Here is a 25,007-nt window from a genome sequence, read left to right as displayed (position 1 = left end):
ATGACTGTGAAACTGGTTGAATTCCGACGCCGGTCGATGTTCTGCCCGTGAGTACTGCTGCTGTGGGAATCTAAACACTCTGCAGCTTCCAGATGGAAATGTTTAGAGGAAACGGGACGTTGGAAAGATTCATGATCCATGAACTTCTAAGAATCTTTTTTTTTTCTTCTAGATAGCAAATACAAACACAAATGTCCCAGTTATCCTGTAACAAAAAGGAGCTTATGAAAGTGCTCCTACCTGCTCCTTGACCTCATATATATATATATATATATATATAAAGTATTTACAAAGACGGTAATTATAATAATTCCTCTAAAACACTCACTTCTGGCATTGTGGTACATGAACATATTAAGAAGTTTTAATTAGGCTGGGTATTTTGACAGGTTCCAGCATGTGACTTTTATATATATATATATATTTTTTTTTTTAAATCACGGCCACTTCGATCTCTACTCTTTCTTCTTCACGTCTGTGGTCAAGCTGCTCCTGTTGCAGACGACCTGGGCCAGGAGGACACAGCTGAGAGACGCAGACAGTATGTGTGACAGACTGGTCACCGAGTAAATAGACTCCTATTAAAAGAACAAAAAGTTGGTTAGTGTTATTCAAAAGTGCTCAAATCCTGTGCATTGTACAGGTTTTATTGTCTGTCTGTCTGTCTGTCTGTGTGTGTGTGTGTGTGTGTGTGTGTGTGTGTGTGTGTGTGTGTGTGTGTGTGTGTGTGTGTGTGTGTGTGTGTGTGTGTGTGTGTGTGTGTGTGTGTGTGTGTGTGTGTGTGTGTGTGTGTGTGTGTGTGTGTGTGTGTGTGTGTGTGTGTGTGTGTGTGTGTGTGTGTGTGTGTGTGTGTGTGTGTGTGTGTGTGAGATTAGTGACAGGATACCTGCAGGGAAACGAAGGCGACGCCCAGAGACCCAGCACACGACAGGAACACCGACACAGTGGAAAGTTGACCGGTGTGACCTTCATGGTGGTTAGTTAGAGCCTGAAGAGCCTGGAAACAATAAATCAAAGTAATATTTCAGCCCTTCTCACATGTCACGAGAAGAAATCAGAAACCCATTATGGATTTAGAATATTCTTACATTATTGTGGTATTGTTAGTCAAGTTATCATTATTATTATTAGGACTTTAATCTGAACTGCTGAAGTTTACCAAGTCAATCACAAAGAGCGTAGATCACAAGCAGGAAACCTCTGGTTAACAAGTGTGCTTGGGAAAACTACCAGACAGTGTGTGTGTATATATATATATATAATCCTCGGCGTTCCTACCTTGCTTGCAATTAAAGCTGCCAAACTAGAGTCGTGCATGACGGAGACGATGGCTGCAGGTGCGTAGGAGCTCAGGAGGAACATCACACCACCAAACCCTACAAGGAGCAGCAACCCTGCACCGTAAAGAAAAACCAGCAATGATGTCAAACGGTATGAGCATGAAAACACAAACACATTCTTCACCATGAATGTTTAACAGAATGCAGCTTATTATGTCAGAATATAAAATAGTTGCCACTAGGTGGAGCTGCAGGAAAACTTTGGCCAAAAGCCAACGTATGTGTGACGTTTACTGCAGCTATGTGTGATCATATCCTACTTTAACGCTTTATCATCCGCTTCATCAACACAATGCAAATCATTGATATGAAAAAAAAAAAATATATATATATATATATATATTTTTATTTTTATTTTTATTTTTATTTTTTTATTTTTTACATGCATGAAACAAGATTTGGGGAAACAAAGAAATTTTATCTTTCCATCATGCAGTTTCACATGTTTTAATGCCCTTGTATTGAAACTGCCTTTTGAGTTAAGCTGTATCTTATCTAAGTTTCATAGAATTAAAAACTAAGCGTCTTCAAACTGGTACTTTTGTAAAATTGCAATGAAAAAAGAACCATCAAAAATATCAAGTTTCTTTGCTGTTTTATCTTTTCTGTAATGAAATGAAAAGTCCTCTTTAAAAAAAAAAAAAAAAAAAAAAAAGAAGCATCACATATAGTTTTGAAAGCTACTTTGCCAGTATTGGTTGGTTAAATCAGGTCATTTTTAATTAAAAACAGCTGAGTGGGAGGTTAACAGGTTATGTTAAAGTAAGTTTGGTTGGGGTTTGGCTGGAAACAGCTGACATCAATGACAAGTCTGGTTGTCGTCTGGTATTCAATTTAATTTTACTGTATTGAGACGATGAAACGTGCAGAATGGCTTTATACCAGTTTCAGCTTGGAAAGAACAAACATGGATACGCAGGTGTTGGTTGACCTTTGAGGGCTTCACCACGATGGTACAGGATGAGGAAGATTATTGCTGCCGTCTGAACCAACATGAAGATGCGCTCCGCCCAGGCACTGCTCAAGGAAAAACCACACATGTATGACAACAGGAAATACTAAACAGTACACAGGGTGGGCAACCTTGATCCATTTGAAAACCACTTTTTTTTTTTTTTTTTTCAATCACGAGAGAGCCAAAGTGAACTTGTTTCCTTTAAGCTTGGCAGAGCTTGAGGTGAGGTGACTCCATATTTTATCATTTTATTAAGTATCCGTAGATAATTAAGAAACCCTTGATTGGAATAACATGTTTAAAAATCTAAAAATACACCTATAAATGTTGTGAATTGAATTAATATTACCAAGGTCATTGATTCTTAACTTTGGGGTTCCCTCCAGTGGTGAATAGAGGAAAGTCACATTTGTAGGGTCTAAGCTCTGAAAGGGTGAAAACCCTAAAGAAAATAATCATAACAGATTAAAAAAAGATAGTTGAATTCATTTGGGATGGTCAAGATGGCTCAATTTCACTATGGTTATAAAGGTTAAACGTCACAATGGTGTGAATCAATGATCCTGACATTATGTTTGAGTGACTTATCTGGGGGCAAAGGTCAACGTGTTGATCAGACCGATGCTCGAAAGCTGAGGGTTTTCACAAAGGGCCACTCTGAAATAAACATGTTGATAGGCAATGCATTCATTACTTACAAAAGTGGGAACTTGTTGGCAACAGCATAAACAACAGGACATGATAAAGCATAAAGCTGTAGCAGGACTGAGAACAGACTGATGCCTTCTGCACTTCCTCTCCATAGTATCTTCAGCAGCTGAGGCAGCTGAGCTGCAGAGAGATGGAAGACAATGAGGGAAATTAACCCAAAAATCAAACACAACAATACTTTCTATAGAGGAGTCATTAGTTATCGCATGATAAACTACGTTATCACTGAAAAATACTTTAAAATGATCATTGATACTCAAGTTAAAAAAAAAAAAAAGCCTTGAGCTTTGCAGTGATTAGTGAGGTGGATCATTTCTGGTTCACTACAGAGATCAATCCATCTGCAAGGCACACCTTGGACAGGTCACCACAGGAGAGACGGAGCACTTTAAGATTATTTATGTAATTCCAGCTCAAACCACTAGTCTGACTTGATAAACTACAACAATTCTTGCATGGAAAAAAAACATGTTTCGGGGGATGTTGCAGTGTTTTTTTTTGCTTATAATTATTATTATTAATAATAAATGAAGTAGATTTTAAATCTTACCCAGGAATGTGTCCAATATGATCCAAAAGCTGACAATTCTGTTCAGCGTAAACTTTAGACATGGAACTGAAAAGTACCACAGACATTAAAACCACAGGAGGATGACACGAGAGGAAACCACATGTAACCAAAACAACACAGGAATCTTTCCAGTCAATCACAGTTTGTCGGTGAAGGGGTTGAAAACATGTTGCAGAGCCAGCCCACGCCCCCCTCCTCCATGTCTGCACAGCTGGAAGTGCTTCCAGATGTGTGCAGAGAGGAGCTGCTCCCTCACCGTGGAAGTGGAAGTGGACGAAGATCTCGTCGTAGCATTTTTCTGGCATTAAATAGGTAACGAGGAAGTCTCTGACCGGAGACGTGGCCATGGTGGCTCAGCTGCAGGCTGGAAAGAGAGGAGTGCTCCCAACAGGAGGAGTGCTCCCAGCTGCAGGCTGGAAAGGGAGGAGTGGTCCCAACAGGAGGAGTGCTCCCAACAGGAGGAGTGCTCCCAGCTGCAGGCTGGAAAGGGAGGAGTGGTCCCAACAGGAGGAGTGCTCCCAACAGGAGGAGTGCTCCCAGCTGCAGACGGTGAAACCCCCTACACACTGCCAATTGGTAATCACATCAACTCACGTTGGCTCACAGCAAACATCTTGTCGTGGCTTAGTTCATGTCGTTCAGTGTGGCGGGCTGCGACGTTTACGTTTGTTAAAATCGCACATTCTGCAGCAGCTTTAACAAGGCGGGGGCGGGCGGGGGGGTCCAAAGGAGTAACAGGGGTCAAAAGGTCCACCAAATATTTAGAGCAAAGCTGGACAAGATAAGAGTCCTGGGTCTAAATGAGTCAAAATACTCTTTCTGTTAATTATTGAAAGAAGCCATCATTGCAGATATTGAGTATTATCTGTCTAAATATCTGCAAGAAATCTAAGTGGCTACGAGCAGAGTGGCTACCGAGGGAGGCTGGGGAGCCTCTGATCACCGAGAGGAGCAGCACAGAGGGAGCCTGTGAGGAGCACGAGAGAAGCAGCTGTAGAAAACGGCCTACTTCCCAGAACTTGTTCGAAAACAACACCAACGGACGGATCGGGAGAGCTGGAGAGACGGAATTTGGTCGAGAATGTCCAAGTGGCACGAGACTGGTTCTTCAAGCTGAAGAGAATGACGCCTGAGCCTCTTTACAAATGTCAAGTCATTTTAAACCCGATCGTAATCCTTATTTCTTTTATTTCTTTACATTGAAATGATTCTCGTGAGGTTTGTAGTGTGCTGTTCAGCCGGTTGTTTGTTTTTATTTTTTAAAGAAAATTTTTTCACCAAAATTGCAATTTAGCTATCGTCTCACCAATGGCAGAATAATTTCATTAGATTATCTGGAAAGTATCCAACACGATTAACTGAGGTCTGCTTTTGGCACCGTCACTTTAATAATGTCGATTGTACAGCATTTTATTTAGAGTTTTACAGTTGTACTGTCAAACTGCAGAACGAGAAACGAGAAACTCAAAGCGTTTTTCACGTATGTACAGAAAAACGAGGGTGCATGGTGGGGTAGTGGTTCATGAGAAGGTCTCCGGTTTGAATACTTTCTGTGCGGATCATGTGCTCCGATTTCCTTCCACTGTCCAAAAACATGTGAAGTTAATTGATGACTTCAGATTGATTGGCCACGGTGTGAATGTGAGTTTATGTGGTTGTTTGTCCTTCTGTTTGACAGACTGCCGTCTCCCTCAGTTAGCTGGGATGAGTCCCTGCCTTCAACTAGATAAAGTGGTAAAGAGACGCATGAATGAATGGATGCATAAAAAAACAGATTGTGTTGGAGGGTGAGATCTATCCACAAAGCTTTAATGATACTTTGCCCTTCCAATGAATTTTGGTTTCTAAATGATCCAAAATAACTGAGAGGAAAAGGAAGTGCCCGCACTGTGAGACACACTGGTTTAATATCTGCATTCAAGCAAAGGTCCAACTTTACAATAGAAGATACTGAAATCTGTTAATATTCATCGTTGGAATCACAAGGAAATCATCAATTGCACAAGTGATGGTAAGTAATTTGCATTATTGCAATAACAGTTGCGCGATGTTTAAAAAGGAAGCTTAAACACCTTTGTGACACATCAACATCAACTTTATGAAGGTGTGAAAGAGAAGAAGGAAAGATGATGGAGAGACAGAGTGAGAGGGGCTGTAGTTTCAGTGTGAGCAAGAAAACTGAGGAAAAAAAAATGTTGGTGTCACAATCGATATTCCTCAGGCCTGTCAGAGGCATTGAATATATTTTGCACGGCCTGCAGGCTTCATGTTTTGTTTGTTTTCTCTTGGAGTTGTGAGAAAAATTCAAAGTGGAAAGATTGAAGTGACGAAACCTTTTAAATTGCATTTCTGCACTTCCTCTTGCAAAATTGAAAATATAAGTTCATTAAAGCTGTGCTGGATACTGAGATAAGTGAAGTGAAATAATAACAAACTAATATGTTTTGGCCCCGTTTGACACCATATTTGATGATACACATTATGCACATATTTTAGACTCCATGTGGAAGCACAGGTCCAGAGGTGACAAAGTGATAGTCCGCTGCCGCCAGTGCAAAATGCATTCGTCATTTCTAGTCATGTTTAAGTGGAACTTGTCATCTCTGAAAACAGGAAGACGCTGAGGTAAAACTCCCTCAAGAAGAGAGATCGCGGCAGTTCGTTTGGTCCTCTGACGACATGTGTACTGGAAAATGTTCCCACTGCATCGCCATCACTCTGTACCCGTTGGTGCTTCTCTCCATCCTCTGTAACATCATTCTCTTCTTCCCAGGCTGGGACGTCAAGTATGTGAGGGAGCAGCATATCACACCGGAGGTGACATACTTGGGGGGACTCCTCGGAGGTGGCTTTGTGGTGAGCGGCTTCTTCTCCCGTTTGTTACTGGAGTGAGGGAATGAGGTTTCGAAAGCGACTTTAGATTTTCTAGGACAATAATGTATAATGAGTAAGAAGCACAAGCTTGAAAAGTTCAAACCCTGAGTACTCCTTTTATATGAAATAGTCACAGAAAATGTCAGAAGAATTGCATTTATTATGTGGCACATCTCACTCTTGCTGAAGCCGGACGTTAAAACTTGGAAAAAGTGACTCCTGCAGAGTTTACTCGCCGCTGAAGTGCTTCACTAGACGGCTTCTATTGATGCCCCGTCTCATCCCTCACAGGTTCTGATCCCAGCGCTTTACATCCACTTTACAGAAGAAGGACGATGCTGTGGAAATCGTTTCGGGGTGAGTCACTCGAAAGTGAATTCAACTCCTCAGGAGAAAGTTCAACCACTATTTACTCAGTTAAAGTGTTTATTGGTGAAGAGTCGCGCGACTTAAACAAGAGCAATCAGAGATTTTTGACCTTGGCGAAGGGGAGACATGGACACAGGGAAATGACATATATTCAATATATCCAGATCAACTGCCTTTATTTATCGATGTAGTTTGGTGATCACATGATTTTATTTCATAATTTGAAAAAACACACGATAAGACAATATATTGCAAAATTAAGATTTTCGAATGTGTAACGATTATTTTGATCCAGATCATCACCAACATTTAATGAGTTCTTCCTTTGATCAAAATGTACCTGAGTATCAATTTTCAAGAAGATCTGCACATTAGTTTGGGTGATTGTACAACCTCCTTGGTGGAGGTAAAACGAGAACTATGCTGCAACACCATTTGTGTGCGTCTGAGATAAGATATCACAAAGTCATCTGTAACAGCACAGTTCTCCTTTTCTGGTTAGAGCAGAAGCCTGATTGTGATGTATATAAAAGCCAATGACATCACATCAGAATAGACACAAATTTATAATACCACTTTATTTCAACTTACTCTTACATTACTTCTCATAATGACACTATGCCAAAGTTTCAGATTCGGCTCAGTTAAAAATAAACAAAAAAAAAAACCCTACAGAATACTGTTGTGCACATTTAAGCCCATACAAAATAAAGTCAAAGGCAATAGACTACATTTGTGCAGGAGTTTTGCTTTTAATAAATATAGTTGTGATTATATAATACCCACAATTCCACTAAAAATAGGTCCTATAGTGTCTTACAATAGCATAATGAGAATCTTAGAGGAAATTATTCATCTATAACAACAGACCCCCTTTTTAGACCTCAGACAGCAGAGGTCTGTTGCTGGTAGAAAAATAATATGGAGACCTCAGGTATCATAATATATTTCATATATGAAACTGCAATCAATCTTTAAATGTCACTTCACTTTGCCAGATGTTCTTGTCCATCATTGTCGCTGCCGTGGGCGTGTTGGGGGCCGCGTACAGCTTCGCTGTGGCCATCCTTGGCTTGACTCACGGGCCCTTGTGCAAAGTTGAAGGGGACAAATGGATGAGACCTTTTCTGAAGAGGTGAGACGCAGGAGCAGCTCACTGGTGACTCTTGTTTAAAGAAGCAGTAAAATGTCCTCATCACTCTTTGTCATGGTTCCTCCTCTATCACGCAGCAACTCCACCTCCCTGAGTAACTACGCGTCGTGGGATGTCTGCAAAGAGCCGAAGACAGTGGTGCAGTTCAACACGGGCCTGTTCTTCACGCTGATTGTAGCCAGCGGCCTGCAGGGGGCGCTCTGTGCCATTCAGATGATCAACGGCCTCGTCGGCTGCCTGTGTGGCATCTGCAGCAAAAAAGAGGTGAATTGAAGTCTTCACATTCACTTATTGTTGCAAATACATTTTGTAATCTGAAAATATCTTAACATTAGTTTTCCTTTCTTGTTACAGGAGACATAAGCTCTTGTTTATGAGAAATCCAGTCATTTGTACCCGTCATATATGAAACGATGACTGCTTCCCCCTCGCTGCAAACCATGAACGCATAAAATGCCCCAGTCCACGCTTCACAGACAATACTTGAATGAACTCATGCCGATTGAGAATTTGATTTGAAATAAACTCCTTTTAAATACAGCTGCCGTTGGCTTGTCATTTCCAACACGCCTCCATCAAATTGAACAATATGAATCCAGTTTCAAACAAGACCACTTGAGTGTTCTGCATCTGAACATCTATTTAATTCTGCTTTGTTTGTATAGTGACAATCCCAAGATTGTCCTCCTGTGACACTTAACATGAATACAAATTAATTAATAAATGTATAAATTAATAAATTGATAAAACACCAACAATCTCACATTAACAAGCACAGGCGAGAAAGGAACATTTCTGTTAAAATGGCTGCCAAACTAACTTTACTTCACGAGCCACACAAAACTCCATTTGATCTTTAATATGATTATTATTATTATTATTTTTTTTTTTTTTTTTTTTTTTCTCTCTTTGCCCTTGTCCTGTTCAGCAGCTTGGGCCAACAATATGATGTGATTGAGAGCCTTCGGAGTCAGAACAGTTTTTGGTCTTGCAACAGGGAGAGACCTGGAGTCTCCTCCTGTTGCCTTCTCCGTCAGAAGTTGGCATGGCTGCCGTACACGACCGGGGGGAACGCACAAAGAGAGAGAGAAGAGAAGAGAGAGAAGAAAGTCGAGGGGGGAGGGGTGAGGGGGGAGGGGGGAGGGGGGAAGGGGATAACATACAATGTCCTTGTTGTGCTACATATATTATTTGCAATAATCACACTCATCCAAATACTTTCCAACTGTTATTAGATTGAACCAGCCTGAGCAGCTCTATCTAGACAGTAAGATGATTTTCTAGATTAATCAGCCTGAGCAGCTCTATCTAGACAGTAAGATGATTTCCTAGATTTAACCAGCCTGAGCAGCTCTATCTAGATTCTAGACAGTAACGTGAAGCAGGAACATGAAATAACAAAGAGGCAACAACAAAAGAGGAACATGATTTTTAAAGTTTGAGCAAATGATGACAGACAACAAGCAACTTCAGAAGCACCTTTCGTGAGGAGTGAAAGTGTGTGTGTGTGTGTGTGTGTGTATGTGTGTGTGTGTGAGTGTGTGTGGCTTGTCCACTGGGTGTGGCCGGAACTGTTGTGGGGGGACCCGTGGTGACACCCCGGGGTCCGAGGCCACCGCGCCTGGACACCGCCACCCCGGCAGACAGAAGCCCCCCAGGCCCGGGGAGACCCCAGCGAACCACCCCAGAGAGCCCCGCCCCCGCCCAAAAAGCACCCGACGGAGAATGCAGAGAGGAATCCCCCCCAGGCAAGAGGGGCCCACAAGAGAAGGACAAAGGGCACGGGGCCCCAGGCCCCGACCCAAGCCGCCAAGCCGAGAAAAGGCCGGAGCAGGGCCCCCGGGCCGAGCGGGCCGAGAGCCCCCCCAACCCCGGCGGCGAGTCCCACCGCACCCCCGGGAACAGGCCCACCCACCGCCCCCCCCCAACCCGGCAAGGCAGAGACGGCCCCAGCCGCCGCGCCCCGGACCAGCCCCGCCCCCAGACCCAGGAAAGCGAAGTCCGGCGCAGGCCCCGGTCGGAGAACAGTCAACTCTACACCCCCAGGAGCCTCATATTCCACCCGCCCCATAACCCCTCCCCCCGGGTCTTGATTGGGAAACCCAACCCATGACCCACCCCGCACACACACACACACACACACACACACACACACACACACACGGAACGGGGGGGGGAGTGATGACTCTCGCACCCTCAGGCCGCCGGCCGGGCCCCCTCCCGGCCACCGCGGTATCCCAACCTCCACCAATCCAACAGCAAGTGGAGAAGGAGCACCGCACCCCAGCCCCCCCACAAGCGCCACGCCCGAGGGAGCGCGCCCCCCGCACTCCAGCCGCACTCACCCCGGGCCGGGGCGGGACCCCAGCGGGAGGTGCTGGGGGGAAGCCACGTCTCCCGCCCTTCCCCTGCCCTATATGTGTGTTGGATGTATGTAAGGGTGTGTTTTTGTGTTTTGAAAAGGTGGATGCGATGTGTGTGTCTATGGTGCGGTTTAAAATTGGGGGGTAGCGGGGCCCGGGCGTTCTACCGCTGACAAGCGGCAGAACCCCGAAAGCGGCTTACCCCCTCAAGACCCTGCATGACTAAGTGTGGTTAAAATTGTGGGTGGTGCAAAGTCGGGGGAGGACCCAGACCGCAATTAAGTAGCCTGGACCCCCCACCTAGGCACCGCCCCACTGTTCCCTATTGTGGGGTAATATAAGGTGAGGTAAGGCAGGGAGGGTTCTGAGGGAGGGGGTCCCCCCGTCGCTAGGACCATGGCCCAGCTGGACCCCCCGCGCTGCCCCACCCCACCCCCCGAGCGGCCGGCCTAGGACCCGGGGGGCCACACCCCCCCAAACAAGGCGCCGCAAGGGGACCCGGGCAGGGAGCCCCCACCCCACCCAACGGCCAGACAGCAGAGTCCGAGACCCGCAGGGCCCAGTGCGAGCCCAGCCGGAGGCCAGTGGCCAGGGCACCCCCCCTCATTCGCCCACTCCACACAGCCCCACACCCCAACCCACACACCCCAACCCACACACACACGCACACGCACACGCACACGCACACCCCTATCAGGCCCTGGAGGTCACTCTCAGTTAACCGTCCATCCAGAACCCGGAGCCCCCCCCGTCCCCCGCTCCCCCCAATCCGGGAATGAGGCAGACCCGGAGCGCGGCAGCAGGGGCCAACCCGCCCCACCGGGGGAGGGGGCCAGAGGGAGGACCCACCCCCAGCGCCGCAGCGGGCACCCCCACCGGGAAGGGGGAGGCCCCGCACCCCCAGGGCCCGGACAACCCGCCCCCAACCCCCCCCCAGTCGACAGCCCAGCCGGGGCCCGACACCCAGCCCCCCCATCCCACCCCAGCGGGCCCGACCCCGGCCCAGAGCAGAGCCCCCCCCACACCCCCGCCCAGGACTCCCCAGGCCAGGCCGTAGCCCCCCAGCATAGATGCCAGGACACCCCCGAGCCCACAGAGCCACCAACCACCAAAGCCACGACGCCCCAGCCACGGACGGTCCCCAGAGCCCCGGGGTGGAGCCACTACCCCCCCCCACAGGGCTACATGGTGTATTTAATTATTGGGGACCATGTGGACTCAAATTGTGTCAAATGATTTTTCCTACAAGCAGACATTCTCTCCAATGTGATGTGGTCTAGAAGTAAGTTTTTAAATAACTTTATATTCAAATTACTTTTGGATTTCCAGTTCATGAGGATCGCCTTTTTTGCGACGCTTAGGGAAACCAGGAGCATGCAGGACTCATTTTTTTCTCTTTTAATTTCTGTGAGATCTCCTAACAAGCAAAGTGAAGGTGAGACTGGAATAGGGTGGCCCAGGCATAACGATAAATCTTCACAAATCTTTTGCCAGAAGGTTTGGACTGGCGTACACAGCCAAAGTGCGTGTAGATAGGTATCTGGGAGATCACCTGTGCAGTTTGAACATATGTTAGTGGGAGTGAGCCCCATCTTGAACATCCTTTGTCCCGTGTAATGAACTCTGTGAAGGATCTTGTATTGTATGAGCTGTATATTGGGGTTTTTGCTCATTTTGAATGTATTTGTACAGATTTCTGACCAAAACGTTGGGTCTCTGTTGATGTTGAGATCTTCTTCCCATTTGAACGTGGGAAGGGATATTGAGATATTTGAACCTGACAGGATTGAGATAATTTTAGAAAGAGGTTTAGGTGCTGAGATCTTCAGGAGGTTTGTCACTGTCTGAGGTAAGTTCAAGTTAATCTGTTCTAGTTTGAACTTAGTTTGTATTATTGACTTAAGCTGAAGATATTCCAGATAGTTGTTTTGACTGATACCATATGTTTCTATTAGCTCATTAAATGGAATAAAAGAGTTATTGGAGATAAGTTGTTCTAAGTGTCTTATTCCTTTATTTTGCCATCTTGGGAAGTTTATTGGTTTTTTTCTTTGCAGGATGTCGGGATTGTTCCAGATGGGTGTGAGTTTGCAGGGAATGAGTGTAGATCCATTTATTTTAAGAAATTCCCACCAAGCTGTCAGCGACGTGTTTATATTGATGCTTTTGAAGCAGCTGTGCTTTTTGATGACAGGACTGAAGAAGGGAAGATCTCTGACTTGGAGATCTTCACAGAATGTTTTTTCAACGTCTAGCCAGCCTTCATCTAGGGGTTTCTGATTGATCCATTTTACAACATAAAGTAGTTTTTTGGCCAGATAATAATTATAAAAATTTGGGAGTTCTAAACCACCTTGGTCCTTGGTGTTCTGGAGTGTTTTTAAACTTATACGTGATGGTTTATTTTTCCATAAGAATTTTGAGACATGAGAATCAAGAGTGTTAAACCAGGTTTTTGGTGGTTTTGCTGGGATCATTGAGAAGATGTAGTTAATTTTAGGCAAGATCATCATTTTGATTGTTGCTACTCTCCCCATAAGTGAAATTGGGAGTGTCCTCCATCGAGTGAGGTCCTCCTCTATTGCTTTAATAAGGGGGGTGTAATTTAATATGATTATAACAACTCGGAAAATTTCCCCTTTATTTAAATGCAAATTGTTATTAACAACCTACTCCAGAGTCTTCCTCCTCACAGTATTTCCTATTCTTCTTGGGTTGTGGCATTTCTGAAGCCTTCAGAGAGAAACTCACTCTATATGATGGTTCATGGTTTTTCTCCAGCTCTCGCTGCAGCAGCGACCTGCAAATGACTCGCGTCTACCAAGCTTACTAAAACTTTTCATAATGTCCACTCAAGGGTGGAAAACTGCTTCAAACAGTTGGGGTTGGGTGGATAAAAGATGCATCAAACATCAGCCTTACATTATTTGATCATTTGTATGTTGACAGGTAATGCTTCTCCAGTTAAATCAGCGTGGATTCAAAATGATCACAATGTTCTCAGTTGTGTTTGATTGGATCGTTTCGCCTTGAGATCAATGAAAGCCAGGCTGAGATATCTGACTGTGAGAGCTCACAGATCTAAAGAAGTATGAGGCGGCAGACATGCAGCAGTAATCAGGATGTGACTCATCGTACAACTATCAGAGCGGCAGTCTCTGTCCTGGAAAAAATATCTAGCGCTAGAAAACAGATTGGAAAGTGTTTCAGACTTAACCAGGCCCACCACAGCAGATGCAGATGAGGCTACCACCAGCATGAGGGTGTGTAATTACATGAAACTGCATGAGTTTTTTTTTTTTCTTACGCCACAAATGCCTGTGGCTCCACCAAAGCTTGAGTTCCACTTTCTGGAAAAAGACACATTTCGAGCACAACACTGCACTAACTTAGTGCAGTGTTGTGTATCGTGCATGCTTAGTCACTAATCATGCACGGCTTTAAGAAGAAGAAGACAAAACATCTATGTGTTTAACTGTGGTGTCCTCCGAGTTGTGGAGTGAGTTGTTGAGTCTATCAAAGAATTAAATGACTTTTCTTTTACGTAGCATTCTCCAACAGAACCCCCCCCCCCCCCCCCACTCAAAAAAACAAAAAACTTTGCATGATTCATCACATTCATTCCAATGGCAACGGCTGCCATGTGAGGGGACTTGCACAACACTGCAAGAATTCGGGTCCCGCTGCGTCTTGCCCGAAGACACACAGATGGGGGAGAAAGGAGACTGAGTTGGAGTGGAAGCCAACCTGCTCTACCAGCTGATCCACAGGCGGCTCAGGCAAAAAAGGAAACACTTCCACTTCTTCAGTACCGACTTTTCTTCCAACTGTGAGACCTTAAATTGTAATTATTAGCTTTTGGCATACCAAATCACTGGATGATTAACTGAAAATGCACAGGCTTGTCCCACTTCATTTGCAGATTGAAAGGGAGGTTATTTCATCCCCAAACACAGAAGTGATGACAAATTCACTTATATTATATGGAGGATCTGTTTGTTTTCCTCCTCAAGTTTCAAAGAAAATTTGTCACTCTGCTTCTGAGGATAAATTAAAAAAAAAAAAAAAAAAAAAAAAAAAAAAAAAAGCTTCAATCTGATTCCTTTGACGCATAGCCGAGTTCTGACAGTGAGCCAAAGAAAAGTAGTCGTGTGTAAACAGTTAAAATCCTTCAATGAACTTCACAAGAGGTAAGGGAGGAAACAGAAGTGTATTAGTCATTATTGCAACCGTTCCCACGATGAGTCACGCCGCCTCACCCTGCTTGTTGCTCAGAGACGTGGTATGTTCTGGGAGGCTTTTCACCTTTTTTCACATTTCACAAAAGGGTGTTTTCCTCCGGTGCACAGATGAGATGGGGCATCTTCTGCATTCACCAGAAGACCTGGAAAATGTTGAATATTTACTGAGTGTTGAAGGATAATCGGTGAGTAATGGGCGTTTTGCATTAGATGCCAATGACACATTGTTCTAACGAGCCAGAGGTCCAAAGTCCAGTGGTGCTACGATCGAGTGGTCACAATGCAGAATACTGTGAGTCACGGGGCTATTGGATATACAACCTGACTCCCACCCCGAAGACACTGAGGAAGCGTTTAATGTTCTAAAGCAACACACAATATATACTGATACGATACACGACACCACGAGGTCTGATCTGAACATGAGTAAAAAGCTTTGACTTGATAAGCAGCAGCAGGTCCGTCTCAGACAGCCTAAATTAAATCACATCTTTAAGTAAAAAGCATGTGCATCTCCACATTGTCTCCAATTACATCAACAGAAGGAGTGTTTTCTTTCCAAGAATGAGAAGAATGGTGCACATACACCTCTTCAGCCTTTCCCTTCCTCTATTTGTTTATGTTATCGGTTCCTCATTACTCCGCCCACACGCCCTGAAATCTCTGACTCTGTTTGGTTTCTGTTCCCATAGCAAAACCCCTCTTTGGTTTAGTCAGAAGTTTACAGTCGTTTCTTCCACTTCTCTGACAGGACGCAGCAGCAGTGTGGTGAACCTCACCGAGCTCCAGCTTCATCAGCAGCTTCTTAGGTTTTTTTTATTTCTCTCTTTCTGGCAGCATGTGCACAGGGAAATGCTCGAGTTGCATCGCCTCCACTCTATACCCACTGGCGGTTATATCCATCATCTGTAACATCGTGCTCTTCTTCCCCGGCGGGGACATCAAGTATGCCAAAGATGGACACATTACAGAGGAGGTGAAGTACATGGGGGGCCTGGTCGGAGGAGGCATACTGGTGAGTAAATCTTTCCTCTGATCTTAAAGGGTGGCTCTCTGGACTAAGACAAGCTGTAAATACCAGCTTGAAAACTTTTGAAAAGTCTCAGGAAAACATTTGTTATGCTGAATACAGAAGCATTGTTTGCTTAACCAACATGCAGGTTTAACTTCACCTCTCGAGTGCTTGTTTTTTTATTTTCACGGCCTGTTTTGTATTGTGTGACACTCACATGAGACACGACGACTGCAGCCTTCCTCTGGGCTCGGCTCATTTTCCCTCTTGATTTGATTTGTGCAGTGTTGTGCAAACGTCATGCACTCTTACATACTTTAACACGATTAAAATGAAGTGGTCGTGTGTTCTGCTGCAGGTTCTGTTACCAGCCCTGTACATCCACCTGACAGGAAAGCAGGGGTGCTGTGGAAACCGCTGCGGGGTGAGTCCAATAAAGTGTTTCCGCAGGTCGGCCAGAGAAGGGCTGTGGCTCGACGTCAATGATTGACAGCAAAGACTATCTGCTCATCTCAATGTGATGGCAACGGAACACCATCAACTAACACAGGAATATTTTTGCCTCCCAAGTTTTGCAGTTGCTAAAAGACAAACAGACTGTAAACATCCGGTGCACAACAAAAATTTACATGAATAACAAGAAGGAAAACTGAAAAGAGGGAGTTTCCGTCTCTCTGATGTGCTTCAGTAAAGAGACCCATTCTTCATTCATGAAGGCTAATCAGAGGAATTAGACGCAAGCATTCAGTTGATTATGGGTGAACTCTCACTGCTGCTGGTACATAAGTCATCTATTAATTCAATAACAGTAAGATTATACATAAAATACTTTCAGCAGGTTTTTTTTTTTTTTTTTAATGCGCAGGAGGAGATCCTTAAAAAATAAACAGTCAAACTGTTCTCATTTGCATATTATCTGCAGCTGTTGAAACTGTAACACCAGTGGCATTCATTTGTAAACAGACTTCTCTTCAGTTGTCCATTACACTGTTAATAGTCACATCCACCTGCATCCCATACACACTCGCACTTCACTGGGAGCTATTGGGACGCGTTTGGCGACGCTTGATCGACCAACTACCTCAAATTTAGGCAGCAGTAGTCGATACAAGAAGGGGATGAAGTGCAAAAAAGGGAAAGAAGAGGGCCGAGGTTCAAATCATTTCAAAAACAACAAAATTGTCCTAAAATGACATAAATCAGCGCCACACTTTCAAACCCTCATCTTCCCTTTTATTTTAAAGTTATCATCACAGAAGCAAAGACAGCTGCAACATGTTTTCTGGCATTTCTAGTTTAGCAGAACCTGTTGAAGGGGAACGCGGCACAGACTGATAAGGGAAAACAAAAACAAATCCTTACTTAGACATAGAATAAAACATTTATAGCGTCACTCTTTATCAGCAGGAGGAATGGCTAATCTGTGCTGGTTGTTCATCCTCTGCAGATGTTCCTGTCTATTGTATTAGCTGCCGTGGGTGTGGCCGGAGCTCTGTACAGCTTGATCGTGGCGGCGGTGGCCTTGAAAAACGGCCCCCTGTGCAAAGTGATCCTCGTGTGGGCGACTCCTTTCAAAGACAGGTGACGCAACGGAAGCAAATAAGATGTGCCTGGGTTTCCAAACTCTGGCTTTATTCACAAAGCCCCTGTGTGTGTGTGTGTGTGTGTGTGTGTGTGTGTGTGTGTGTGTGTGTGTGTGTGTGTGTGTGTGTGTGTGTGTGTGTGTGTGTACAGAGACGCGAGCTACCTGAACGACAAAACGTGGTGGGGCACGTGCGTGGCGCCCAACAACATCGTGGAGTTCCACATCGGGCTCTTCGCCACTCTGCTGGCCGTCAGCGCCCTGCAGGTCATCCTGTGTGCCATTCAGATGATCAACGGGCTCTTTGGCTGTCTGTGTGGGACCTGCATCAACAAAGAGGTGAGATGAGTAAAAAGCAGCTCGTGGAGGTCAGGTCGGCCTGCAGCAGTCACACTCTTATGGTTCACCAGAGTACATTTGATCCTTTAGTTTTTATTATGACATTTACATTCCATACTCTATAACGTGTTTTTCAATAACTACTTTCTGGCACAATTTTCCTGCACACAGCTTGTCCTGACCTCACCTCTTTCTATTTTCTGTGTTTTCTCTTTCAGGTCCTGTGAGTTTCCGAGTTATATGGCGCCCCCTGCTGGAGGACTGAGGGTAGTGTTTCTGGCTGCGTAAAGTCCACTTTGAAATGAGTTCATGAATTTGAGCAAACGTTTTTATACCTAGTTGTTGTTAACCGTCACAATAAACAAGAATGCACTAGAAAGATGAACAATTTCTTAACTGTCGCTAAGTAGATGGTCAGCTTTATTGTAATATGTACAAATATGTATAATTGTAATAATCCGTTTGGTGTTTTAGTCAATGTCACTGCGTCGGTGGAAAATAAAATCCAGAACCAAGCTGTCCTTCATCAACACTTTTATTCCAGATAATATCAGGACAGGATCAATATCTATATAAATTGTTAGTCAAATTCAAACGTCTGAGAAAAACAGTGAAAGGAACATGGTCGTACTTCCAGATGATTCAGAAACATGGACACATGGAATTATGCAAATGGAACACAATGGGGTGGTTGACATTTGCTCATTAAAAATAACAAAGTGGCAAAAAACTCAAGTGATTTAAAAGGCTAATGCTGAGCCGAGAGAGAAGAGCACAGCAGGAGTGGAATACAAAATGGAAATAAACAAAAGTCAGAATGATTGGGGGGGGGGGGGGGGGGGGCTCAAATCAAAAACACTCACTGGTTGGGTTTGACATTTCCCTTGAATACTGCAGACTTAAGCCTTTTGAAAACTAAGGCTGTTCGAGGTGATGAATGAGCAAATGTTTTAGCACTTTTATTTGGCAGAAATACAGCTTTTGATATTTCAAAACAAAACTTAACACATGACCAAAAACACCAAGGTGCACACACAGCTGGAAATGTTTCCAGAACGCCACCATGGTCATCACTACAAAAAGACATTTTATGCAATGCCACGGTTATTCCCCAAATAACTTCAATGGGTTATCACAAAAAAAACAAAAACAAAAACAAAAAACCTATAACCCTCAGAAGTGGCTGGGAAACAAATGTGTGCGGATAAAAGTTTTATGAGGTAGACAGAATGTTAACTTGTCTTTACAGCTCCTCTCTTTAAAGCAGGAGTGTCACACATATGGCTTGCGGGCCGGCCCGGGGTCCCCTGAGGCCTGTCGGGTGAAAACAGAAACTTAAATCTTACTATATAAGTAAACTGCTAACCATAATGTTAAATATTATTCATAGTCTTTAAAAGAAAAGAAAAAAGTTAAAGTTGTTCAGGGTTTGTAAAGACACATTAGAATAACTGTTGGCATAATTCGGTTGTTTTTTTAAAGTCAATGTTGTAATTTAACCAAATCAGTAGTTTGTATCAGTCTAGATCAAATTGGGCTTCTGAACTAAAGAGTTTGACCACCTCACTAAGGCCTCTTTCACGTGTGGCCACTAGTGGGTGCTGTTTTAATGTAATAAACACCACCTCTGTACACACGCGGGGATCAGCACTCTGTAAACGCTGAAGTTTCTTTCAGCTGTCTCTCTTTGCCGTTCAGCCCCACTCAGTATTGCTTGTTTGTCAGAAGTAAAATGTGTCTCCACATTTGATGGTGTAGTAAATGTGCACTTTTAGACAAGGGCTGTTAAATTGGGCAGTGAAGAGCACGCACTGCATTCATTATGAATGAATCTTTCTCAGTCACATGGCAGAACTATTCACTCCGACCGTAGTGTTCATGTGCAGCAGCAGCAGCATTTCAGAAAAGTTCACTTTTCCCTGTTTACAGAGACACGGAGTGTTTTCAAAAAGTTCCATTTTCAGTGAGTCTGAGCACCGTTGTCCTGGAACCTGAATATTGTGCTGTCAATATCTTTTCCTCACATGTTACAGGCGGCAACATTTTTTTTGGGAGTGTTGAAACCAAACAAAACATTAAGTTAAGAATTAATACATAAATCCCAATATCAAACATTAAAAAAAAACAACGATTGTGGCAGTTTCAGTCGAGTGTTTACATGAAGCAGGAATCGGCAAAGCCAAATCCTACATATGAGGTTATATGGTTATAATACTATCTCTATAATTTACTGCCTCTTCTGTTCGTCTTGTGCGTAAAAGAACCCCAAACAGTTTAGTCTTCAAACTGCTTCATCATGAACTTCCGGCTGGCTTCGTAACCCAGGAACAACGCTCCGTTAGCAGGGAAAGTGCGGACCATGGTGGGGGTGAGGCCCGAATAAAGTGCCCGAGTGCCTGAAAACAAAAAACAGGGAAAAAAAAAATCTAAACGTATATATGAAAGGTTAGGCAAAACGCATTATCTGAATATCTGTGATGTTTTATAGGTTCTTCACAGATTTTTTAACTTGAGGCTGTAATTCTTGAATTGAAGTGTCCAAAACTTTACATTGGCAAAACAATTAACTTTGCAAACAAGCGTGTAATTCATTGAGACGCGGCAGTAAGTCACATACTGCCTCCGTATCGCCGCCATACGGCCTCCCCATCGCGCCCCCACCCTTCCCTCTTTCCGCTCACCTTCAGTGCGAGCGATGGTCATGAAGGTCTTGAAAAATCCCGCCTGTCGGCCCGTCATCGACATGACCTGGATCCGAGATTTGACACAGTCCATGGGATAGACCACCAGCCACAAGCACGCCCCGCCGAACCCGCCGCTGAACACGATGGCAGCAACACCTTGAACACAAACGGTCAGCAGCTCAATTTCCCTTCGTGCAACGGCCGAGCGGCGACAGCCAACATGTAAACTTTGTGTTTATTGATCAGTGTTAAATATTTTCCTGTACCGATGTCGTCCTTGCCACACTTCATGTAATCTGCGAACGCCGTGCGGCAGAGCTCGTAGGCACCGAAGAAGCAGAAGTAACCGGGCACCTCTCTGGCGATGGTGGTGGTCAGGCCCTGGAAGAAGCCCTGCGGCCCCTCGTTCCTCATGATGGACTTCACCACCGACCACACGGAGCTCCAGACAGAGAGCGGACCAGCCGGTTAGTACAGCAGGTGACGAAACGGCACAACAAAGCGAGGACATCAGAAAATAACACGTCTTCAAACAACCTTCAGCTTTTAACGCCGGCGATTTCATTCATGTGACGCAGAAGCTGAACTGCTACAAGAATGAATAAAGACACACTCGTGACTGTTTAGGAGCTTTCTTACAGTTTGTTTGTTTTTTTTTTATTTTATCTCAGCTGCTGCAACAAGTTCAATGGAAATCACACAGAATCACTTTAGATATTTAATGTAAAGACTTGCAACTATTAGCAGAGTGTCAGAATATAAAGAGCAGCCTGGAAATAATATGTGTCCCTGTGTGACTAACTAAGCTTCAGAAATAAATTGTAATTGAATAAAAAAAGAATTGGTGTAAAATAAGTTTTAATGTCTAAAAATAAACAAAGCCTCTTCTCTACATCATTTCCTTGAATTATTTATTTGCTTATTATTTTGATATGCAACAGAACCGTGTGCTGTTTGCTCCATAATCATGCGCTACAGGAACATTAATTTTATTCTGTCATACATAAACATCCTTCTGGTATCCAAACTGTGTTTTTTGCGCGTGTCGCCACACATCATTTCATGACAATGAAGCTCTCTAAATTTTAACTTCCATAACATTAGCTGCCTATAATTTTGTAAGAAAAAGCCAAGAGTGATAATTGTAGCTCTCCAACCAGACAGGAAGACGCCGCAACAAAACATTTGAGCTTCTGCAAACAAAACACACATTAGCCACTTTAATAAGGTTGTAAAACTCTCCTCGACTTTTAATACCTTATAAGATGCTGCGTTTATGTAGGAGCTGTGCCTGTGTTTTTTAGGATTTTATATATTTTTCTAAGAATTTAATTTTGTCTTTATTTTTAAGATAAAGCTTGACACAATCCATCAATGTTCCCACGTCACTTTGGGGAAGAGTGTGTCCACAGATGACTTCTGCTTTTGTGTCACAACAATATCGCGCTTTGTGGAAAACGGCGGGTTACTTTCCTCAGCAGTATTTCGCAGCCATATTTGTCGGTTAAATGAGATGATTTCTGCACATTATCAGACACGATGTGAAAAAAAAAAAACAACTGTTCAAAACAAAGATGGTAACCTGCACATCAAACTTGACTCACTTGTGGCTCTTTGCGATCTTCCCCGACGCCTCCATTTCATACATGGCTTGCAGTCGACACTTGACGAGTTCAGTGGGACAGAGAACCAGCGAGGAGAAGATGGACGCCACCGAGCCGGCGCAGGCCTTCTGCATATCACTAACGGAGACGGGGAGGGGGGGGTGTCAGTCAAGACAGCGTGAGTATTCTCACTATTGGCTTTGTGTTAACAGGGGGAGCGGCCTCTGTTCACGTCTCGCCACCTCACCTGAGCACGGCCTCGCTGTGCAGCCCGGCTGTGATGCGGATCACCTGCTGGCAGAAGCCGTAGCTCATGAAGAGCACCGAGTTCTCGGCGATGTTGGCCACCAGGGCCGGCGTGGTGCCCTGGTAGAGGCCGCGCAGGCCCACTTGCCGGTAAGTGGACATGACACAGTGTACAAAACCTCGGTACAACGTGGGGAAGGTCTGCATCTTGACCTTGGCCGTGTCCAGCGGCTGCCCGCTGAAGACGCACGCGGCGCCTCCTGGGAGGACGACAGTGACACAACGTGAATAGTGCAGCCGTCAGGCAAACCATGGGGAACGTCAGACACTGTTCAGAGCAACGCAACAAGCCGTTAAAACAAATACAAATTCATCGAGAGCTTTGCGAGTGGCTGCGCACCGCTGAGCAAAACAAACAGTGAATGGAAGCACAAAGAAATTAGTTGGAAAAACAGAGGAGTCATCAGAAAATCCTGCTACGTCAGACACACATGGTGAGCTGACTGGCGGAGCAGAAAACCGCCCCGAACGCTTAACAGAAATTAAGTCGTTGAGTGTGTTTGAAGATGTCAGTCGACAGTGTAATTACCGATCGCTCCAGCGGAGAGATCAATGACGGCCTGAACCACCGGGTGTGGAGCCATGCTTGTCAGAACAAAGTCGTCTTTCTCTCAGCAACCTGGTGATACAAACATTATTACATATCATTATTAACATATACAGGATATAATCTGTCATCAGTTAGTTGTACACTGAGAACAAGTGTGTAAGTTACTGATAAGTAAAGCAGCAGCTGGAATATAAAGCTCAAAACAATAAAGCCTGCTCTCGTGTGTGACAGCCATAATCATTTACAACTTTAGCTCAGGACGGGTTTGTGTAGGGGCAGATTTACTGATGTTGACTTCAAAACCTCGGGATAAGAAAGTGAAAACTAGAAGATTCCAGAGGATATTTTGTGTGCCTGCCTCTCTCCACATGACATTCTTTGATCTCAGAGTCTCAATGGCAACTGATCTCATTTCATCTCCTCCATGAGGTGCCTCTCCCATCCCCTTTGTGTGGGGAGTGTTTTTATTTGGAAATGGTTAGCTGAATCGTTACTATAAGTTGTAGGAACCTACACTTTTTGTGCCCACTCTCCCAATGGTACAGGACTAGGTAATAGCAGAAAAATTATATTAAATTAAATTAAAAGACCGCCTAGTATAGTAGTTTTTATGCCTTGCTACTAAAGGAAGAATTATAATCGTCAGACAACACAAATTCCAAATTAACAAGTTTTCTTTCTTTACATCACAAAAAGTTGAAGCCCAGATGTTTTCTGCAGCTCTCTGGCGCCCCCCAGAGGACAACCCTCCCACACCGTGAACAGTACAGCAAAACACGTCGCTTAGATCCTAATATCTGCAAAGGAAAATGCTGCTTTTGGAGAAATAAACATCTTTTTTTAATATATATAAAAGCAGCAAATCATCTGAAAGAAACGTGTGTTTAGTTGTCAGAGGTGACACTCAAAGTCACAGTGATACAATCATGTAACTAACAATGTGTCACAACAGGTAAACAAACAGTAAATAAGAACCGGCTCAAACCTCCAGAGGACAGCGGGTCTCCGCACAGAAACAACCCGGAGGAGGAGCGCTGAGTGCGGCTAACATGGTCCAGAGGGCATGGTAACAGACAGAAGCACTGAGTTTGTCTTGACGCTATCTGATCAGCAGCAGAACTCTGGACTCATTGGACGGACTGTGTCGGTACAGCCGAATAGTCCCTCCTTTCTCCTTAGTACCCTACGACTCCATCAGCCATCAGAGATCATAACCGCCATACCGAGGAGAACGGAGGAGAGACAGAGCTCTCACTCTGACCGCAATTCCGTGGCCAACTTGTGCCGTCGCGTTACGCAAACCGAATGCGACATATTTAACTGCTGCTGATTATACACCGATAAGTCTCATCACCTATGTTTCTAAATGTGAAACCTTTTGTGCCAAAGATGGCGTGCTCGGAGCATACGCGCCATAACAGCATTGAAGTACAGTTGTACACATGTTTAGGGTGTGAGTGGTCTTCTTGTTTTATGAGCGATGGCAGAGAGCAGAAGCAGCATGGCAACAGTACAGCTTCCGGTTCAAATTCCTCTGAACTCCGATCAGAGTGGAGAGGCAAACTAGCGCCCTCTTGTGTTTATGTTTCTCAATGCACACACAGAGGGAGCAAATAACAGAAAAGTTGTACTCAGTTACTATTCAAACATTTATTTACGTTTTCCCAATAAAGCGTCCTTAATGGAGCTGCTGTAATGCATGAATATTCCCATTCAGGTAGATTTTTCAAGTATCTGCAACTACTTCATTTGAGGTTTTTTTTTAATTAATATTGATGAAATTTAACTTTTTCCAAACTGCTTTGTTCTCATTTAAATTGTACGGATTTACAGTGAGTTACATTGAAAGGATCGAACACGCTGACAGTGACAGTTATCAATAATGAAGCTGCAGACCTTGAGGAATGCAAGGGTGACAAACATTGATCGAATGCCAACAGGATGGTGAGCGTCCTAACCATTTGACCACATTGCAGCCCAATATCATAGTAAATAGTTAATCATCTATCCTAAATACTCATTTATGCAAATTAGAGTTGTGGGGTGCAGCATTTTCCCACCTGACTACAAAAGCCTGGACCGGTTGTTAGTTCCTCGCATTTCATTTATAGAGGTACAGACAACCGATGCACATTCTACAGGCAATCAATCTGAAATGCATGTATTGAAGCGATGGAGGAAACCACAACAAAGCAAGTAACACACATGGACATGCAAACTCCACACGGGAAGGTCTCCAGAGACAAGAGAGATAAGAGTAGAGGTGATTAATTTATTGAATGGGATGTAGAAGAGAATGAAGTTAATGTTTTCTAACTATCTTGTGGTGTTATTCTAGGGTTGGTTCTTTCTA

General features: G+C 44.1%; 4 protein-coding genes across 7 annotated transcripts; 2 read left to right on the top strand and 2 right to left on the bottom strand.

Annotated features, from left to right (window-relative positions):
• Positions 1-455: 455 nt before the first annotated feature.
• LOC308121426 (mannose-P-dolichol utilization defect 1 protein-like) lies at positions 456-3,974 on the bottom strand (the record flags this gene model as incomplete). The annotated part of the gene is made up of 7 exons (XM_080482656.1): positions 3,834-3,974; positions 3,557-3,622; positions 2,994-3,126; positions 2,272-2,357; positions 1,279-1,394; positions 887-997; positions 456-578 (listed from the first exon to the last, which is right to left on the bottom strand). The coding sequence occupies exons 1-7, from the start codon at positions 3,922-3,924 to the stop codon at positions 456-458; spliced, it is 726 nt and encodes a 241-aa protein (XP_080338782.1). The 5' UTR covers positions 3,925-3,974.
• Positions 3,975-6,217: 2,243 nt separating this feature from the next.
• Positions 6,218-8,513, top strand: LOC308121690 (transmembrane 4 L6 family member 4-like). The gene is made up of 5 exons (XM_080483090.1): positions 6,218-6,433; positions 6,743-6,808; positions 7,819-7,955; positions 8,051-8,237; positions 8,328-8,513. Exons 1-5 carry the CDS (start codon positions 6,257-6,259, stop codon positions 8,334-8,336), a joined length of 576 nt encoding a protein of 191 aa, XP_080339216.1. The 5' UTR covers positions 6,218-6,256; the 3' UTR covers positions 8,337-8,513.
• Positions 8,514-13,987: 5,474 nt separating this feature from the next.
• Positions 13,988-18,234, top strand: tm4sf21a (transmembrane 4 L six family member 21a). Of its 4 annotated transcripts, none has more exons than XM_080483094.1 (6): positions 13,988-14,165; positions 15,415-15,592; positions 15,948-16,013; positions 17,037-17,170; positions 17,324-17,510; positions 17,729-18,035. In XM_080483094.1, exons 2-6 carry the CDS (start codon positions 15,416-15,418, stop codon positions 17,735-17,737), a joined length of 573 nt encoding a protein of 190 aa, XP_080339220.1. In that variant the 5' UTR covers positions 13,988-14,165; position 15,415; the 3' UTR covers positions 17,738-18,035. The 4 variants fall into 4 exon arrangements, with proteins under 4 accessions (XP_080339220.1, XP_080339218.1, XP_080339219.1 ...); XM_080483092.1 differs by lacking the exon at positions 13,988-14,165 and adding an exon at positions 14,568-14,762 and having other exon boundaries at positions 15,329-15,592; XM_080483093.1 differs by lacking the exon at positions 13,988-14,165 and adding an exon at positions 14,579-14,762.
• slc25a15b (solute carrier family 25 member 15b) lies at positions 18,029-23,875 on the bottom strand. Its single transcript, XM_080483089.1, has 7 exons — positions 23,640-23,875; positions 22,634-22,723; positions 22,046-22,304; positions 21,799-21,936; positions 20,461-20,636; positions 20,192-20,350; positions 18,029-19,906 (listed from the first exon to the last, which is right to left on the bottom strand). Exons 2-7 carry the CDS (start codon positions 22,686-22,688, stop codon positions 19,785-19,787), a joined length of 909 nt encoding a protein of 302 aa, XP_080339215.1. The 5' UTR covers positions 22,689-22,723; positions 23,640-23,875; the 3' UTR covers positions 18,029-19,784.
• Between the last annotated feature and the right edge of the window lie 1,132 nt (positions 23,876-25,007).

The sequence above is a fragment of the Lipophrys pholis genome (genome assembly GCF_963383615.2).
Source record: "Lipophrys pholis genome assembly, chromosome: 16".
Taxonomy (NCBI): Eukaryota; Metazoa; Chordata; class Actinopteri; order Blenniiformes; family Blenniidae; genus Lipophrys; species Lipophrys pholis.
The sequence above is the reverse complement of the archived record's forward strand: the minus strand, read 5'-3'. Positions and strand labels throughout refer to the sequence as shown.